A 21,472-nucleotide genomic window follows, 5' to 3' on the forward strand; every position below is an offset into this window, starting at 1 on the left:
AACAATGACCAAACATTCCTATTTTTAGTAAGATGTTTGCATAGGATCATTGAATATCCCTGTATCAAAAAGGTGTAGAAGCCAATGTGTGTGTCTGAATACCACAGTGTTAAGTGTAGATTTTATTTTATCTGAACATAAAAAATACATGCAATGCCACTGATTCAATAGGCAAGACATGTATAACATTTACCTTTCACTTATATTGTTGGTTATTGCATACTTATTTTGTATTTATATGCCAGTTTTGCTGTTTTGTTATTAGGTTTTGACTTGGCTTTTACAAGCGGCATGCTTCCGGCCTCGGTCGTTTCTTAGAGCATTTCCATTATAAGCACTCTCGTTCCTGAGCTCACAGCTTCGGATCGCCTTCCTCACACCTCTTTCCACATGCCCTCTTCTATCCATTGATGTGCCTCCTTGAAGGCTCTATTTTCTTCAAGCCTACCTCAATTAACCCCGTCATATCAATAATTTCTCAGGCAATATTTAAAATTAACATTTTTCAGTCAGCTCGAATTCCTTCTCAACAACTAGAATTCCTAAGTTTCCTCATAGATGCAACACATTTTATTCCACAACTCTCCAACTCAAAGTGACTCATAAAAAAAAAAAGGGGATCTATCATTCCTTAACTCACTCATTTTTTGAGTAATTTTTCTCCCAGAACCCTAGCCAATCTAGTAGGGATACTGGCTTCTTCGATTCAAGGAATCTTTCCGGGCCCACTTCATTATCAAGCCCTTCAAAGATTAAAAAATAAGACATCTCGGCAAATGTCTCGCTTATACCGACCCAGTTTCTTTAGATCTAGATTCCAAAGAAGGACGCATCTGGTGGTCGACTCACTTAGCTGCCTGGAATGTGAAAACTTTCCTCTGCCGCCTTAACTCTGGTCTTAGATTCCAATGCAAGTTGGACGGGTTGAGGTGCAAGATGTAGTCACTACTCGACTAGAGGTACATGGTCTCGTCTGGAGTCATTCTTGCAGATTAACAGTCTAATGATGCAGGTTCCTTTACCATCCAATCCTTCACAAGAGACAAAGCAAAATGCACCATTCTGTTACGAATGGACAACCCAACAGCAGTCAGATATATAAATCATCATGGGTGAGCAAGATCCAAACTTGTGGCGGATCAGACCAAACATCTTTGGGAGTATTGTCTTCAACGGAATCTCTAAGTCAGAGCAGTTTATCTCCCAGGAAACTTTAATACTGTAGCAGACTGGTACTACAGCCATCTTCAGGACTCAAGCAATTGGCAGCTGCATCCTTCAGTGTTCAATAGTCTTTCTTCCATCTTTGGCAACATGTCAATCGATCTTTTTGCCTCTCGACTCAATAACCAACTTCCTTCCTTCCTTTTTCAGTTGGTGACCAGACCCTCAAGCTCTGGCTATGGATGATCTCCTCCAATCTTGGTCACAGATTCAGCTCTATGCTTTCCACTCATTTCTATTGATTGAACGAGTACATGCTTGCAGACAATTCTCATCACTAGATCGAATCACTCCTTTCTGGCAAGCTTAACCTTGGTACCAAACTCTGTTGAAGCTGGCCTCGGACTTCCCGGTCAGGATTCCTCACTTTCACAACTTGCTTCTCAACCTTCAGGGACTTTGACACAACTTTCCTCTAGAAGGGTCTTTATTTCTGGTCTGTTGTAGTATTTTGGGCCATCCTGGAGAACCCCAAGAATTTCGGAGGAGGCTATCAACCTCATTCAACAATCTTTGGCCCCTGGCACTTAAAGACCCTACAAGTCAGTCTGGTGTATAGACAGAATTCAGATCTCTTTTCAGCAGATGTAAATTTGGTTGTTAATTTCTTAGCCTAGCTAGCTTCTCTTGGAAAGGCCCATCATACAATCAATGCTTCTAGATCGGATATTTCAGCTGATCACCACCGGGTGGATGAAAGACCAATTGGAGAACACCCCTTGGTCTGTCGACTTTTAAAGGGAGCAAGACGTGTTAAACATCTGGTTCCCAAATATAACGCAATATAGGGTGTTAATTTGGTGTTGAAAAAGCTTGGTTTAATTTCATTGAAACATGTTTCAGATGTTAAAGCATTAGATGTGTTCTCGTTTCATTATTCACCCTTAAATATACCAAAACAAATTTATTGATAATTCAATATCCCTTTTTCCCTCCAACCAAAACGGTGTGTAGGAAATGGTTTAAAACTCATGTTCACAGACTGCAGATCTGAGAACTCCTTTTACTCAACTGCTTATTTCCTTCCAAAAACCCAACAAACCTGTTTCCTCTCCCACCTTAGCCTGCTGGGTAAAATGGACCATGGATGGTATGGATATGGATTCGAGTGGCTACGGGCTCTAGGGCCTTTTGGACAGGTGCTAGTTTGCACGACTCTCTCATCAGCAGATTGGTCAAAAGTTAATACTTTTTAGAAACTTTCAACTGAAAATCTATTTATCATGTTTCTGATTCTGTTCATATGTATGAAATAGTTACCTCTCCCAGCATCACACCTAATAAAAACTCATTCAAATTGTTTCCTTGTTTGTGGACAGGTGGCATGCTCTCGACTCCCTGAAACAAGTTAGTCAGGTCCAACGGTCAATAGCACACTGTGACTGCCAGGTGACACACCCAACGAGAGCATTACTTAAATCACTACATGTTGTCGATAGTTGTTGAAACAAAGTATGAGGATCCATAACATTCAATGAATCAGTAACTTTAAAATGTTTTCCTTGTGTCAAGCTGTGGACTATAACCATTTAATTTTTAGTAACAGCAGTTCTGTTATCTGGCATGCTTCTTAAAAGGTGCGGCTCATTTTTAAAACACAGGCTTTTTGAAAGGAGAGTGAAAACCGGTTTGGCATTTAAATTGCTGTCATTATGACGTTCTTTAAATGACAGCAATAAGAACTGAATCTAATGATACAGAAACTAGATTAGTAACAAAGTCAGTGGTGCGCACCTATTGTAGACTAATAAATGAATGAGTGAAAGGGACCATAATAAAGAATATTTTTGTTATATTGTACACATTACTCTTCACATATTAACATACACTTGAAGCTGGGAATATAAAGGAATACATATGTAGTCATAGGGTACACATGTGAAATTGAAGTTTTAAAATTAACAATAAAATGATGCTGGTTTTAATTGAGAGTGCAGAGTTAACGTGCAATTGTGATGAAAAATAATGCACCTAGAATGTAAGCTGTCATATTTATTCGTTCTAGGCATCAAAAAGTATTGTAGCAGCTGCTTGAAAGTAAGCTTGAATAGAAACAGCTTAAAACATGTAAAAAGTTTAATTCTTGACCTCTGCATGACCATGTTTTGCAATAAGTTGGTCCTACAGTTTCAAGTATTTTCGCAGAAGGGGATTATCCAAACGGCGGACCAAGATGGCCGCGTAGCTTTTGGAGCTCAGCCAAACTCCCTGGGAAAATCGGCCACAGCGAAGAGGTGGCAGCACCCTTGACTCAGTTCTCCATGCAGCGCCAATTCTAAGGACTGGCTCACGACTCCGGCACCCGTGGATTCGCAAATGGGAGGAGGGAGGCCCCGAGTGAGGCACACCTGGGGGCTCGAGTTCAGTCAAGCCTTCGGCATGGAAAGAAGACCCAGGAACTCCCTAAATCGAGACCCCTGGAGGCTACCACACAGAGCTTCGGCTGCCCCTCAACTTGTAGTGAGACTGACAACAGTCCGGCTTGATGCGGCGACAGGCACGCAAACAGGCAAGGAGGTGGTAGGACGCGCAAAAGGCCCTTCCGACACAGCAGGTACATTTGCCTGGAGGCCCTGTAGAAAGCGTCAGGGCTGGGGACAGGGATACCGCGAGATGAGCCAGAATATTGTACGGCCCACTTTGAAACGGGGATGCGACCTACTCAGCGGGACGTTCCTTTTACCTTTAACAAGTTGGGCACTTATGCAACGAACGTAATAGCCGAGGCCAGTCCAAGTCAGGCACAAAAGACAGCACAAAAACACATTAATTCACGCAATCACTCATCGGCACGGAGGTGGCTATAAGGCGCATATCCCGAACCGGAGGAGTACACAGTCAATAGTAGGCAGCAAAGATCACCGCGTATTGCAACATACGAAGGGGCGCACTACCCAAGGAGCCATGGGAAAGTTTACAATGGTAAAGGCTGCACTACGAAAGGAGGATCTGAAGTATGGGATGTTGTACCCAGCTAGATTAAAGGTGGATGTCGATGGCAGTCTAGGAGTTTTGACACTTCTGTGGCTGTCCAAAACTTTAAGGCACGTTCCAATGTTGGTCCTAACCAGAAATCCCAGTCTCCGGGTGGATACCCTGGATGACAGACTCCGGCACCAGCATGGAACTCCTTTCTAACAGCGGAGGAATGAACTGCCCCAAGTGACATCCAGCCCACACCTAAGCTCCCTTAGCATTGCTGACTGGAAGGAATAAACCCCAACATCAGAGCCACTCATAGTCATGTGGGGCATATGGGCTGGGGCCATATGGGCTGGGTCCACCCTCTTCTTGGAGCGGCCATCTTGGAGTAGGCACTTTGTCATTATCCCACTCACCCGTTTAAGGAATTATCTGCTTAACACCTTCCTTGCCCCATGACTAAGACATTACCACCGGATAATAGTCACATTCTCAAAATTGATTTAAGCCCCAATCCCTCAGGATACAATGCATTCACTATCAACTACCCGCCTAACTGATCGAAAAATGCCACTAAATTCACAAGAATCACATACTCAGGGCTAGGCCCAAAACCTTAATCTCGGATGTCCATTTTTGTACAAACAAAGGTAGTACAGTTAATGATGTTATTTTCTACACTAGGAAAAGAGAATGCTGGTCCTATATGCTCCAGAAAAACACCTCATGGTCTCAAACTTACTACTGTGCCCTCATCCATGCTCAACGCCAATGCCACCATCACCCTCTATAACAATGGAATTATCCTAATCTTAGCTTCAAATGTCAATCTAATTAAGATAGCCATTATTTTCACGTCACTCAAAAACGCCACCCACTCTCACCCGACCATTACTCAGGTCATCATCAGTCCTCCCCACACCACTTTGGGGAAGTACTTACTCTATCTAAACCAATCATCGCCTTTAGATGATCACAAAGCGGCTCGGTCCACTGTTGATGTGCTCCAACCCCCTAAACCCCGACTCAGATGGTGAGAGTCTTTGAATTCACTCGACGCACAGCCATCCAGTCTGATTCTATCTGGTCACCGCTCTGAGATTTCCCCGTTTGACCTACTATCTTTTGCTTTAACGACGATACCTCTCCCCTCATCCCTCTCCTCACACCCCATACTTTGCTGGTGAATGGGCTAATGCCCCCTCCGTCTCACAAACCATTCCTTTAGCTAATGCACCCTCCCACACCAGAAGATTTGAGACTTACTTGGCGTCCAGTGAAATCAATGATCTTTACAACTCTTACTCCACTAGTTCCAACTCCAACTTGATACCAACGAGACAATTTCAAACCATCCATTCAAACCCATACAGAGAACCTCCTCACAATCTTAGATTCATTACAGACAACCTCACAAGAGTGAACGTCATCCAGACTCCCTTTCACACTAATACACCACGACTTAAATGTATACTACACAACCGCAGATCAGCCAGTACACACGCCTGTGACATCTTCTACCTCATTCAACACATGGATTTAGACATTATTATCCTCACTGAAACTTGGTTAAATCCCGCCTCCTCTCATATCTTAGACCTCCTAGTACATCCTACTCACGACATAATTAGGCTAGACAGAGTTCTGGAGCTGGAGGGTGGCCTAGCCTGTATCCATAGGAACACAATTTTGATTGCTCACTTGAAGAACCCATCACCCTCCTCCTGTGAATACCTTTGTCTCAGCATCTCAAGTAATAAACTGCCGATTTGCAAACTTCACACTTTCATCACACCCCAGGAGACAATCTCCCCTTTATCGAGCAACTGATGGAAGTCCTCTCTGGCTATGTCGACTCAGCTGTGTCCCAAATCTACCTTGTCGGCTCAGCTGACCAAGACCGGCACAAACGTTTTTTGCCCTGATATCTCCGCGCTACCTGGGGGCCTGCTTGGGAGACCTTACCCGGGGATTTTGCCTGACGCTGCCCTCCTGCTGTTTCCCCCCGCCGCCAGCGCGACTCCACACTAGGCGCAGCCGCTGAGAGGGGGAAACAAAGAACTCCAACCTCCAGGAGCACTAGGTGCATAAACGCCAATAACACGCCCAGAGGCGGTTAACAAGCTGCAATACCTCCTGCCTCTCGGGACTGCGCCGGGCAAAGGGCAGGCCCTCTGTGGCCGTCCGGGGCAGAACGAGGCTGGGCTGGGCCCCCCTCTTTACTTCCGCCTCCCCAGCCTGATGGACTCAAACATTTACCTGAATAATTCAAACCTAGTGGACTTTGTGGTAAGCCAGTCGAGTGGGATTTGGTTCTTCTATTGGTGTTCTTGTACTGTTGTTATAGTAACTAGTACTATTAGTCCTCTTGTTAAAATGGGGAGAAAGAGAATACAGCCAATTCATGTGGATACTAGTAACACTATAGATAACTACTTAGTGAAAGCTGTGAGCGCCCTGGCCGATGAAATTGATCGGACAGAAAGGCATCTCTCACTGGGGTTAAGTACAGCATCGAATGAGATAATTAATCCAAGCCCAATTATGAGAGTAAACACTGTTGCCACCCCAGGTTCTGATCGAGAAGTGGGCTCGGAAGACAACAGTTCTCTCATGTCAAGGACCCCCATTTTGGTATCAGATAACACCCCTGTTACTACGGTAGTGCCCGCCGTTAAAGGAAAATTAAGGGGGCAAAAAAGAGGGGGTTCGAAAAATGCGAGAATGAATACGGTTACTAGCAAGCCCCACCAAGGCAATATGGTGACAACTAGGTCAAAGCCCACTAGTCCGGCACCCTCAAGTACTATAGATCCAGAGGATGTCTATAGTAAATAATTGAGCTAATGAAACCCATCCACGATAAAATTGACAATATGGCTAGTGAGGTACATAAACTTAGAAACCAGATAGAGAAATCCAATAATGCAGCCCATCTGGATGCCCTCAAGCTAGCCCAAAATAGGGATATTATACCGGCTATGGATAGCAAGAATAGTACGAAAGCACATAGTCAGGTAATTACCCATCACCCTACCCCCAAGGAAAGCCTCCAAAAAGAAACGGCCCGTAGAGAACCTAGGGGTATCACGGGTTCAGGGACAATTAGCCCAGATTCCATCCCAAAAAAATTACCTTCTAATGATTCCACTAACTTTATAGGGCAGACAGCATTACAAGAACGCAATAAGCAAGGTGATTTAGTACCTAAGAATGCAGATAGACCAGAGCCTACTGGCCGAAATCATAATGCAATCCCTGCAGTGATTAACTTACCCCCAGAAGGTGGCCCTTATGTCGCTGTCCTTGCTAATATCCCAAAATTGAAGCCCACACAATTTGAAAGTAATCAAATGCTTAAAAATAAAACCCTGCACTTGGTTTCCAAGTACTGCGGGATCCCTATGTATGGGGCTAATCAGATAATTATGACACAGAGAGTAGGCTGGCTGGGCCCCCTTGAAAAGAAAATAGAGGGTGACTGTGTGATTATCAATTACAGAACACCAGATTGGGCAAGGGATTGTATCCTGAATGCACCGCCACCTTCCAAATGGGAGTATAATACAACTATTTCCATTAGATTTTTTCTATGGACAGCAGCCAGGTAAACACATTAATGTACAAACAAATGACTATCCCGGGACTACTCACCACATTAATGCCTATACTGCATTTGCCCAACTAAAATTTCAAGATGGTTTTCCCATCCCAACTTCTAATAGATACCAGCTCTTTGGGTCAATGGAGGATAACGACTGACTTATGGACCACATCATCCAAAAGCACACTATTAACAACAGAAAACCGATAAGGGGACTTAAGGATCAAGCAGGCATACCTAATCGCGTAGAGTTATTGTCATGTTCTAATATAGAAACAGACCCGGATGCGGTCTCCTCCAACAGGATAGGAAGTAAAACATGTGTGCGGCCCTAGATAATGATACACTTAAGGTTGGAGCACTGGTACAACACAACAACACGCCAGCAGCTGACATCGGTTTACCCGATAATTTAATAACATTTTCACAATACCCCTCAAATGATAACACGGAAGAAGGACTTAACATCATTACTTGGAATATAGCGGGCAGAAATGGGAAACTCACTACCCCTTTTTCGAAGGATTTTACTACACAAGGGTACAACATAATTTGTCTCCAAGAGACATGGCATAGAGACCCAATCCAGGTCGAAGGTTACACATCTTTTTGCATAGATGCAGTGACCTCTGCTGCGGGTAGGTATATCTACCAGGCTAACATAATTTAAAATAGAAAGCTGCCGCAAGGTTGGGCCATATGCACAATTATTATGCTTGGAGCATCATAAAGCCAAGGACCTGGTTATTGTTAACTTCTACAATAATATCTTCGATGCTAGCAGGAGATCTATGATACAGGATATAGGAAGAGCGATAGACGAAACCTGTGCACAATATAAAGCCCCCCCGGTTATCTTCTGGGTAGGAGACTTTAATTTACAGGCTTAGAGAGATGTTCAGAAGGGGATTTGCTGCATTTTGTCTGACCTGGAGGGCAGAGGTAACATTATACATAACCATTTTCCTCATAACACATATGGAACAGAGTTGAACAGTTCAGCCGCTAAATTGGATTTAGAATTACTAGACTGCACTAAAAAAAAAAAAAGGGGGAAACATTAAGTGCCCAACCTTTAAAGGAAGGGACTCTAATTCTAATATTGATCACATCCTTGTTTCTAGTGGTACGGCCTATTCTAATCTATGGATAGTCGAGCAGGCTGTGAGCGACCATAACAGTATTTCCTTGATTTTACTTGGTTGGGGTTGCAAATCCCTAGTTTATAGTAAACCAATTCGGGATAACACAGCAGTAAGACCAAATGGACCGAGAATCAAGTGGGCCAAAGTTAATCCTGACAAGCTCCTAGCGGACGTTAAAATCAAATGCGGAGCAGAATTAAGTTATTGTATAAGTGATGAGGTGACCCCGGCCACTGTGCTCTCTATGTTCAGTAAGAGAAATATAACAATAGAGGATTTACTGACAGGCAGGAGCCGTAAACAGAGGACTACACAAACCGGATGGTTTGACAAAGACTGTATCTAGGCATTATCCACACTAAAATTGGCTTTAGCGGCAAAACCAAGAGATGTGGTACATATTAGGGGAAAAGCGCCACAATTATAAGATCACCCTAGAGGTACGGAAAAAAGAACTTCAAAATGAGGCTTGGTATAATTTAGATATGGCTGGGACCACAAAAAAACTATTTTGGGAGATTACTAACTGCCCGTTTTCAAAAAATGATAACATACCCGTAACAACTTCCCATGTTAACTGCAATGCATGGATAGATCATTTCTCAAAGATTTTTTATTCGGATGGGTTGGTTTTAGATTCCGAAATGGACCCTAATGGTAATGGTAAATGGACGATTATTCCGCTATCTATTGGTTTGAATGAGGTCCAGGAGGGTTTAGAAAAGAGCAATGGTGGCAAAGCCCCGGGCCCCGATGGTTTGCCCGTGGACCTATACAAGCATGAGATGAACCTATGGCACCCATCTGAACACGTTCAATGCTGCAATTGAAGTGAACATTCCACTGACTTGGGGCCAATCTATTATTATCCCCTTTTTAAAAAAAAGGCTCCAGGACAGAGGCATGAAATTATAGTCCCATCTCCCTTCTTGACTCAAGTACTAAGTAGAAGCCTCTTAGATAGATTAGAAACATGGGCAGAGGAGGAAACCATCTTATCACCGGTACAGTATGGGTTCAGAAGGGGGATGGGCACAATGGAGCAATGTATAAACCTTGACCTCATTATTAACAAATATACAACAGTAAAAGAAGGAAATTTTTTTATGGTTTGCGGATTTAAGTTCCACATTTGATTTAGTTGAACACTCACTTTTATGGCCTATTTTATTGGAAATGGGTGCACCAAAGGAGGTTATATATTTCCTGGCTAGATTGTACGAAAGATTGACGAGTAAAGTGCGATTCGGCCCTGCCGGTGAGTGCACCCCGTTTTTTGAAGTCAACAGAGGCATTAGGCAAGGTTGCGTTTTAGCACCGCTTTTATTTTCTTTATTCATTAATCAGATAGATTCAACTCTCAGAATGACCGCAGCGGACGCACCCCTAATTGATGGCGAGCCTATCCCAATCCGGTTGTACGCAGACAATGCGGTCCTCCTATCACGCACCCAAATTGGTCTCCAACGCCTCATTGATAAATTCCAGACATTTATAACCAGCAGGAAATAGCTAATTAACAAAGATAAAACTTTTATAATGTCATGTGGGAAGAAGACTAGGCAAAATAGGAGCTTTTATTTAGAGAACGTAAAGTTAGAAACTGTTAAGAAATTCTGTTATCTTGGCATTACATTTTCGGAGACGGAGGCTGAACCAACGAGCAAGAGAGTGTACGGCTAAAATTGGTCAGGAATACTAATAGTGTTTTTAGATTTGCCGCCAAATAGGGGAGCCGTAGAATAAAGGACATGGTTTATATCTACCACACAAGGTGTTTGACACCTTGTGTGGTAGATATGGGGCATCACATCCACAGCGGCAAGCTGATTCAACAAAAGGAAAATCTATTTTTGAACCGCCTGCTGTGTACCCCTGCATCTGCCTCCATCGAGCTCATTCATAGGGAAGTAGCCCTACACCATATCAGGGATTTAGCAGCTCTGCGTCCGCTGACTTTATGGAGGTCTATATGGTCCAAAAACGAAACTAAATTTACACAAATTGTAATTAAAGACTATCTAAAGCTTGAGTATTGTATGCACATTCCATGGCTTAGACATATTCTGCTTTGGTACAAGTCACTTTTTGATCTAGATCCTTTCCTGGAAATAGAACAGGGTGTCTCCATATCTAAAAAAAAGAGCTTAAGGAATCCTTTTTTAGAACATACAGGGAAGGTCAGGGCTTTCGAATACGCAACACAACGCACCTTTGTTTTCTACCAGGAACATAATGTAAGCGAAGGTTTCCAGCCATATCTGACAGAAGTCACAAGAAGCTCTCATCGCTTTGTACTGACACGGTTAAGAATAGGTACTGGGCATCATCTTGTGGCTTTCCCTTATACCAGACGGAACAGTACTTCCCTTTGTGACGGCCTATCCAAACAGAGTTGTTGTCATTTCATGCTTTTTTGTAAATTGTATATCTTTTTAAGGAAATTATATTTAAAGCCCATTTTTTTAAAGTACAAAATAAGAACAACTAAGGATGCATTGCAGATAATGTTTGAACTGAGAAGTACGGATGTATGCTTTTATGTAGCTACATATATTTTAAAATGTGTATCTGTAAGGAAATCAATTATACGAACATGAATCAGGGGTGTGGAATTTATTAAAATATATACTTGTCCATGGGGCAGATTGCTTCACAAGGAGTCTATTGGCACAAGAAGTAGTTTTGTTCAGTGGCAGTAACTAATGTGGCAGTGTGTGCTTTTTTTTAGACCAATTGTTTTGTGCTTTTGCCAATGTTTTTTACAATGGTGAGGGCCCGACAGCTCTCACATCAAGAAGGCTTTACAAAAACCATGCCAAAGCAAGTCACGTATTGGCGAAACTAAAAAGCGGACCATTAATTTCAGACCTACTGGCTTTGCCAATGCTTGTTTATTTGTATGTTTCTCATAATCTTATTGAAGCTGGTTACACTGATTTTCCAATATGAATATTTGTGCAAAATACTAGCATGCATCAACACATTTTACTAAATGATGCTGAAAAGGAATGGTACCTGAAATTTCACAGTAGTTTAACAAAATGTTTTTTTCCTACTTTCATTTTGTTAGGAACATTTCATATGAAAAGCAAAGAGTCAATAATCTTGCTTTCAAGTTTCTGCTAATATTTGCATCTAATCAGAGAGCATTCTGGGAGCATTCTGCATAGCCTCACATTGCTAAACTTTGAAACAGAGTACACATTTTTATACTGGAACCACTGTCAGTAGTGCAGTCAGAACTTACATTTACTTAGAGCGCTCACCCTAATAATAAAGGCTTTCAATTAGTGAACCATAAATAAAAGTGGGAACAGCATTAACATAGGCACACAAATAATAACTTCAGGCAGTGCCCTTCCCTGGCCCTTAATTTGCTACTGCAAACTGGCAGCCAAAGGCTTTGTGCTGCAGGGGGTTGGGCCTACTTGTCCCAAGGACAAAATACACATTAAAACTTGTTACAACGGTTCTCCTCCTTCCTCCAAAACAGAGCACAAAGAGTCAAGGCAAACCACTCCCTCTCCGGTACTCATGGGTGTCCCCTAAGGATCCGCCCTATCGCCTATCCTCTTCAACCTTTTCTTGGAACTTCTAGCGAAATCACTAAATTCCACGAACATTCTCTACCATATGTACTCGGATGACAACTTTATTTGAAAACCTCACCCCCGGATAACATCATCTCACTCAACACTACCCTTCAGGCCACACAAAATTGGTTAACCGAGAACCATCTACTACTCAACACTTCCAAAACTGAATTCCTTCTCATCTCTCCCCCAAACTACTTCCCCAAGCTAGACCTTTGGCTGAATCACCTCAAGGCCTTCAACTGCACCCACCTCATCACTGACTGAGCCAAATCTCTCCGAATCACCCCGGACAAGCACCTGAATATGAAAAATCATTTCAGCAATGTGTGCAAGGGAACTAACCACCTGATGAGGACCCTTAGAAACATCAAACCATTCCTGCCACAAAAAGATTTCAAGCAGGTGGTCCAAGCTCTGGTCTTGTCTAGACTAGACTACGGCAGCGATACACTCTGTGCCCTTCCCAAATACACCCTGGCTCCACTAAAGGCATCACTGAATGCTGCAGCCAGACTGGTCACAGGTACCAAGCGAAATGAGCACATATCCCCAGTCCTAAAATCTCTCAAATGGTTACCCTACGAAGCTCGTATTCAGTTAAAGATTGCTGTGCTGACGCACAAAGCCCAGCATCAAAACTCCCAGGTACCTAGCGCAAAAGCTTGAATTATCCTGTGGCAGGAGAGCCTCAAGAAGCGCTAACACGTCCCTCCTGAAACCACTCATCCTTAGCAAAAAGGGAACTCGTCACCGAGCCTTCTCTGGCGCGGCCCCAAAGATATGGAACTTTCTTCCACAGGACTACGCAGAATCTCCTCAACGACCGCTTTCAAACTGGAAACCAAGAAATTCCTAATGGACAAATTCCTACCTTAAGCTGGGCTATGTCCATTGGCTTGAAATCATTGATCCTACAACCACTGTCCCATCATATGATGCTGCACCTCCTTACCGCATTGTGTGCCCACCTCGTAGACCGCTATATACCTGTTTTTTTGCGTTACTCTCCTCTGTGTCATTTGTGTGTGAAGCATGCGTTTATTCTCATTGTGTATTCTTATTTGATGTAGATACTGGACTGTTGACCTTCCTTCCACCCTTTTGTAAAGCGCTCCGATAACCTTCGGGTTCTTGTTCGAGCTATATTAAACTTTATAAATAAAAATAAATAAGGTAACCCAGTGTTAGTCATTGGAAGAGATAGGCCTTACAACAGCGAACAAAGACTTGGGGAATTTTTCATTGTCAGGACATGTACAACTCAAGTATATGTCCTTTATAAATACTATGCGCCCTGCCCTCTAAGCCTTTCGGACCTAAGGGGTGACATATAAAGTAAAAATAAAGGTTTAGGCCTGGCAAAAGGGAGATTTTGCTGAGTCAAAATGACAGTTTAGAACCGACTACAGGCTTCAGTGGCAGGTCAAAGACATGTTTTAAAAGGCTACTTTAGTGGAAGGTACAATAAGTGCTGATGCCCATAAGTACCATTTAATTTACATGCCAGGGGTCATGTAGTGCCATATACTAGGGACTTGCAAGTAAATGAAATGGGCCAATCAGATGTAGTACAATTGTTCCTTGTTGCAGTTTGCCACTTGTTAGCAGGGGAAAACTGCAGAGTCCTAATGCCAAGAAAAACGGGTTCAGAAAAGGAAGGCAAAATCTAGGATGGCTCTGAGAAAATGCTGAGGAGCTAAAGAGAATGGAATTAGAATTAAGGAAGTGATCTAGAAAATCTTCACCTAATATTCTCCATTAAAAAGATATCCACTGGCTTGCCAACTTACCATTAAAAAAAAAAAATTTCAAGATGTCGGGGTGAACAGGTTAAAATACTGCAACACTACATGCCCCTTTAATAAGAGAAATACTGGCAAATGAACATCAATTCAGAACATAATCTCTGCACAGAGTTACGTGTTCATGAGCCTCAAAAAGGTTGCCTGGGCGTGCATTTCTGCTGCGACTCACGGATCATGTGCAACAGCAACAACTAGATTTTATAGTGCCACTGTGCAGCTGTATATACATCGTGAATGCTCTGTATCGTTTCTCAGTCCCTTCCCCCAAAAGCACCAAATACCTGTCAAAAAGACGCGAGTCTATAGCTGCACGCAGAACCCATCCGATAAGAGGCACACCGGCCAGCACCTTGATGTTTTTGCCAGGGATGCCTTTGCTACCACCGCGGGCCAGCACGAGAGCTGTCAAGTGAGGCTTGGCAACTCCATCTTTGGTGGTTCTCACTATGTTGTCCCCACTGACACCTTGTGCCCGGTACTTTGATGCAGGTTCCATTGTTCTACTCAATCCCTGAAAAATAAAAATATAATTTATTATAACGTTTTTTAAGACTTGAATGGTTCATTAAACAATCCCTTGCAGAAGCTTAGTTGAACAGCATCTTAGGTAAATGATATAAATAGGTAAATGCACCCAAATAACCCAAAAAAAAAAAAGAACAAAAAAACACAACTATGCAAGCTTCTACCTACACTGCTCCCTACATTATGGCCAAATCAGTCACCTCAGTACCATGACAGAATAAGATGCTCTACTTTTGTACCGGTCCAGACTACAGAGCAATTTTAATTGACAGCAACCATTACATTTGTGTGAATTTATAGTTAAAGAAAGAACAGGTTAAATAAAATAAAACAAGCCTTACAAATATTTTTCATACTTACCAGCTTACATGTAAACTAATTTCGAATTACAATTTGTTTTGTACTCCCAAAAGAAAGTAGATTACTCCCAACTTCCAAATATTTGCGAATTCTCAAATTGCGATTCCATTTAAGGAATCGCATTTTGCGATTCCTTAAATGCAATGCATGAAAGTTTTAGCAATAGCAATTTCGCAATTAGGGGGAGCAAATTACCATGAGGTTGAACCTCATGGTAATTTGCGAAAACTTTGAAAAATACAATTTTGTGCATTTTTCAAAGTTTCATGTTGTGCACAGACATGCCCTTAGGGCATGTGTGTGCACAACATATGTGCACAGATTAATTTCAGGGGTGCAACAGGGTGTCCTTTGGACACCCCTGCACCCTTGAAATCGCATTCTCAATTTGCGATTCACTAATCGCGAATCGCAAATTGATAATGTCTTCCCATTCATTCCCAAGGGCCTCTAAGCCCATAGGAATGAATGGGGAGGCATTCCTCAATTGAGACTCGCAATTTGCTAGTCACAATTAAGGAATGTTTAGAAAAGGCAAATTTTTCAGTAATTTCTTCATGCATAGGTTTCTGCGACTCCTTAAAAATCGCAATTAAGCAATCGCAAAAGCCAACAATGATGCATGTGCCTGTAAATGCCTTATCCTGAGCAATCAACTGCCTCTTTCTTGGGTCTGACTTACTGTCTAACCGACCTTATGTCACCAAAGAACACACCATGTTACACAACACAAGAAAAGAAGCTTAGAGTCAGCCTTTCTAGCGACTGGCTCGTCTAGAAGAGTCCTCTTCAATGATTGGGTTGCTGGTTGCCGCTCACGCTATAGGACCAGTCTGCAGCATATCACAGATGTATATGCTTTAAAAGAAGTCATACTTCAGTCATGTTGTTGTCTTGGAGATTTTGACTCACTAATAGCGGAGTCCACCTGCACAGAGAAGCAGCTGGAAGGCAGTTCCACAACTGTCCCTCAACTTTGCTGCATCCATGTTCTGGGCCGGATGTCACCCCCTTTACCCAACTGTACCAGGACACTAGGCACTTTACGTTTGAAAGCCATTATAGGGATTGGGCCCTTGAAACTCCATGCAGACTATCCACCAACCCTCACAGTGTAATTACGGCACACTCCCATTATATAACTCTTCATTCATAGTACTTTCTTTTATATTCTCTGGGCCTGCTCACGATCAGGCCCATCACACAGAAGTGGCTGCATCTCCAAAGCCTCAGTGTCTGGCGGAGGGGCCCAACATCTGCTGGTAATTACAGTGTCTCTGTATATCACTTCTTTTATTAAAGCAGGCTCAAGACAGAACATCTGATACACTTTTGTGTTAATTAGCAAAGGAGCTGTACCAAAGTAAAATGCCTGCCACATATTACACTGCTTTCTAATGCGCCTCAAAGGGGACTGAGCAATGTTTTAGTAATTTATTCCCTAGATCACAGGGAAAATAAGCACTGGCATAGCCAATAGGTCTCACCGATGTGAGAGTGATAGATTTTGCCAATGTCTATTAAACATGTTGCACAGCAGCTTAGCTAAAATTTAGTAGAGTGGCATAGAGGATAGAGTGGCGTAAAGGATAGAATGGAAGAGAAAGGCATTGCGTAATACGGAGTGGGGTAGAGTGAAGGAGATCAATATAGATTACTGTGCTATACAGGAATGCATGCATATGCAGTTGCATGCTTAAGACATTGATCAATCAGTGTTTCACTCTTATGTATGAATGGCACCACTATTAAAACAAGCATTGGAAATGCAATAGGTCTCGCATTAGGAAAGTTTGAGCGATTGGTATTGTAAATAACACTTTTTTATTTATGTGTTGGTTTTGAAAATAGCAAAATTAATAGCTTTGTCAGTTACAATGTCAATAGTTTTAACTTTCGCAAATGTGACACCTATAGCATTTGTAATGCAATGTGTGTTGTATTTACGTGACTTAGATGCATCGATATTACAAATAACAATGGCTTTTAATTTTGTAAATAATTAATACTTAAATAAAAGTTATTGTAATTTATAATGGCAATAGCTTAAACGTTTGTAAATAACTTTTGTGAAGATTATGTTCAGTGTATTTTATTGTGACGAAAATCCAAGAACATTGCATTTGCACCTACACACACACACACAGAGCCCACACACACACACACACACACACATATAGATGTGGTGGTGGATCTGGGGGATATGGTGGTGGTGGATGCGGCGCGGATGTGGTGTTGGTGGATGCGGTGGATGTGGTGGTGGTGGTGGGTGATGCGGTGGTGGTGGATGCGGTGAAAGTGGATGTGGTGGATGTGGCGGTGTATGTCATGGTGGATGTGGAGGTGGATGCGGTGGATGTGGTGGTGGATGCGGTGGTGGTGGTGGATGTGGATGTGGTGGTGGTGGATGTGGTGGATGCGGTGGAGGATGTGGCGGTGGATGTCGAGGTGATGGTGGATGTGGTGGATGCGGTGGTGGTGGATGATGCAGTGGATCTGGTGGTGGTGGGTGTGGTGGATGTGGCTGTGGCGGTGGATGTGAAGGTTGATTTGGAGTTGATGGTGGATGATGCAGTGGTGGTGGTGGATGTAGTGGTGGTGGGTGTGGTGGATGTGGTGGGTGTGGTGGATGTGGCTGTGGTGGTGGATGTGGAGGTGATGGTGGATGGATGCAAATGTGAATGGGTGGGTGAATGGATACGTTTATAGTTGATAGGTGTATACTTGGATGAATATATGGTTGGATGGGCCTGCCTGCATGCGAGGGTGGATGGGTAGGAGTGGCAGCACATGGAGATGGATGAAAGTATGTATGGGTGGATATATAGAAACTGGATAATTTCAGATACAATTTATAATAAGAGGCGCTTTGCAGGCAGAGAGAAGGTAGCATTTTCAATTGCCTCAGAAGACATGGTTGATAAGTAGGTCCATCGCACTAGTGTTAAGATAATTTTGAGGCTTAATATTTTTTAATAGATCGGTTGGGAAATTCATCCATCTATAATACCATGGAATGGTGTAATCATTCTAAAATCTACAGTTCTTTTTTTAAGCTAACAAATCAGCCACTCATTAAAATGCACTTTCTGTACATTTTACATGTCTCCGCAATTCGAAATAGGAAGAAAGCCGGGTGGCAGAAAAAAAATGACGTTTTCTAGCCCAGAGTCTGTCTGTAAAGGTGTTAATTGTATAGCAAAAACGCCCGACTACAGTTGCAAATTGCATTAGAAACCTGGTATGAAGAAGCCATCGGAGCAGTTCTCAAACGACCCTCCCAGAAATAATATATATACTTTCGAATTAATTGGTTAACACAACAGGAGTACACATGGCGGAAAAAAAGTTATTGAGGTAAAGCTTTGTAAATAAAGAGTGCAGTCTGTAACACTTACCTCGAAAGAAACAAGACGGAGGGCATTGCTGTGGGGAGGGGGGAGGATAAATGCGACACGGCCGCAGCAGGGGGAGCGGCCTTTGAAGTGCACTTTACACGGCCGGCCGGCCAGCCGTGAAAGTGAAAGCACGGCCGGCCGTGAAAGCCTTTGATGAGAGTGGGAGAACATTACAAAGAAGAAAATGTATTCCTAAATGATAATCTAGTAACCTAGGAAAGGAGGCTGGTAGATCAGCATCCCACGCAGCCCAAACTGAAGAACACACACTTGAAACAATCTCTTTCTGTGGCAGAGGGGGCTTCATGGGCATCTTCTAGATTCAGATCGATACATACCTGAAACAGGCATTTTTCTAATTGTTCGAAGAAGTCATCAACTTTGGGCATGGGATACAAGTCACATGGGGATATTGGATTTACTGATGCGAAATCAATGTCCCTCAGATAAATCAACTGAGACTAAGCTTTCCGTCTGAATGCGATGGTTAAGCCGTCAGTATCGGGTTGTTGGTTGGATTGAAGACAGTTCACTTTTTCAAGTTCTGAATTGCAAACAAGCAAAACAAGTCAAATAAGGAGACACGGCCGGCCGGCCGAGCGGCCGTGAAACTGAAAGCACGGCCGGCCAGCCGTGAAAGCCTTTGATCCGGCAGGGGGTGGAGCAGCACCAAGCTGGGCAACAGATGGCTGGCGATTTGATGCTGTGCACGCGCATTTTAGGTCAATGCGCTTGCGCATTTACCTAAAAGTGCACGGGCACAGCACCAAATCGCCAGTTGGGTAAAGTCTGTTTAAAGCCCTATAGTCTCGCTCTGCTCAATACGCATGCGCATTGAGAGGCGAGATAATAACAAAGCTCACCTTTCTAAGGTGGCTGCTCGGCCATTGCTCACATTAACCAGTCGTATGTCACTGCATCTACAGAGATTGGTGGACAAGCTTAAAGCAGTGTGGCCAAGCAGGAAACAAGACCTACAGGATGGTGGTAGCAGCTCTCAGTCTCTTTGGAGGGAGCCAGGCCATGCTGAAAATGAGGAGTGTTTTGATGGGAATGACTGAAGCAGTCACCCACTTGTTACCAGTTTGATGGGACGAGGTGCCATCAAAATGCCCATGTTTCAGAGGACGGTGCAATAGCACAACCTGTAAAACCATTTGCATAGCCTGAAAGGAAGGTATATGGATAGGTCCTTTTGATGCAGAGGAGGTTGGTGTAAGAGCATTATTTTAGTGAGCCTCCCAATGAGAACAAGGTAGTGGCACTGAAGTGCCTTGGACCACCATGTGAGGATGCAATAACAGTGCTGCTTAGATCCCGTCCTAGAGGAAGGATGTTGTGGAGCATAGGAAGACGTGTGACTATGCATGTTGATGCAGGAGTCAGGACCCCAGATGAGGGTGTAAGACCATTTCCCATTGGGGTGGTGCAGATGGTGCTTACGGTAGTGCAGAGGGTGCTTACGGTAGTGCATGTCCATGATTGGACCCTCCTGAAAGCCTGTGCACACCCATTTCTCCGTGTTGACTCTCCGTGAGGGTTCTGATGCACCTTCGCTCTTGGAAATACACAAACATACTGAGGTCTGACTCGAGATGAGTGGTGTAGTGCAGAGTTGATGGGATTCCCAGAAGGGAGTTCACCATTAGAACAGAAGGCATGCTGGAGTCCTTAGGCAGCCGGTGCACGTCCAGTGTCTTTGCTGCCGTTTCCCATTCACAGTAAATTAAGAGTTCTAAAGTCGATGTTGAAGGAAGTGCGAGCTTCTCGCAGTGCCTGTCAAAAGGTGTTCAGAATACGTAGTCCTTCAGTCCTTGGCCTCTCTGCAGTGCACAAACAGACAGCACAGTCAAAACCAATAGGCCTGGCTGGTTTTAGGTGATTGTCAGGTGTTATGTTGTTAGATATGTACAGAAACAGAAAAAGCCCATAGAGACACCAAAATACAGTTGGGTGGCACACTAGGAAACAAATTAAATTTATGTGGTTAAGCCACGCCTAGAAAAGAAATGCACAGTCCACGCCCCTTTTACTGACACACACTCTTCATCCCACTTGAGCGGTCTCACAATCACGACATCACATAACGTGCCGTGGCAACTAAAACAAATCTTCGTGTCCCCCCAATTACCCCTCATCTTCGAAGAAGCGTGGGTAGGTACACCGTCTGACTTGAAATGCCAAACTACCTCGTCGGGCATCCAAAATACGGTTATTTTTTGCCCTTATGGGGTTCAGTAAACGATGAACTTGGTAGCAACTGACGTGGCAAGCCAATCGCAGCTGCGTTAATACTAGAAAGCAAATGTAATGTTAAATGGGTGCGCAAGGGAGAGAATGCTGGGAGTTCGTAAATGAGACCTATGCTATGACAGAACTGGTTTAGCACTGCCTAAATATTATGCAGGTGGGAGGCGTGGCAGCAGAGCTACGTAATGCCGATGTCCCCTGCGGACATCGCCAGGGATTGCCTAATTATCGTAGTTTCCCCCATCGCCTACAAGGTGTGGAAAGAACAGTCTGGCTCCCGCAGACCCAACTGACCAGTGTTCCTCTCTGCCTCCGAACTAGGGTGACCAACTAGCATTGGTGCAAATTCAGGACGGTGAGTATAAAAATTCAGGACAAAGGGTCGAAATTCAGGACACAAATTCAGGACAGGAGGTCAAAATTCAGGACAAAACTTCAGGACAATTGGATAAGTTTTACCGACACATCAGAGGTCGCGCAATAGTATATAAGTAAAGCCAGCCATATTCAAACATATTCAACAGTTTGCAAAGCTATCCACCATGCATCCTTCCATCTATCATTTCACTCACCATCCCTCCATCCACCCTTTCACTCATCCATCCATTATCCATCCATCCACGCTTTCACCCTATCCATC

At 43.3% G+C, this 21,472-nt stretch overlaps 1 protein-coding gene across 2 annotated transcripts in view; it reads right to left on the minus strand.

The window, feature by feature from the left end:
* Positions 1-21,472, minus strand: part of CMAS (cytidine monophosphate N-acetylneuraminic acid synthetase) — a 175,699-nt gene that overhangs the window by 152,132 nt on the left and 2,095 nt on the right. For both annotated transcript variants that reach the window (XM_086920423.1, XM_086920430.1), the window contains exon 2: positions 14,581-14,810. In XM_086920423.1, coding sequence (XP_086776549.1) covers positions 14,581-14,795 — 215 coding nt within the window. In that variant the 5' untranslated portion in view covers positions 14,796-14,810. The remainder of the gene's footprint in view (positions 1-14,580; positions 14,811-21,472) is intronic.

Source organism: Lissotriton vulgaris, chromosome 1_1, assembly GCF_964263255.1.
Source record: "Lissotriton vulgaris chromosome 1_1, aLisVul1.2, whole genome shotgun sequence".
Lineage (NCBI taxonomy): Eukaryota > Metazoa > Chordata > Amphibia > Caudata > Salamandridae > Lissotriton > Lissotriton vulgaris.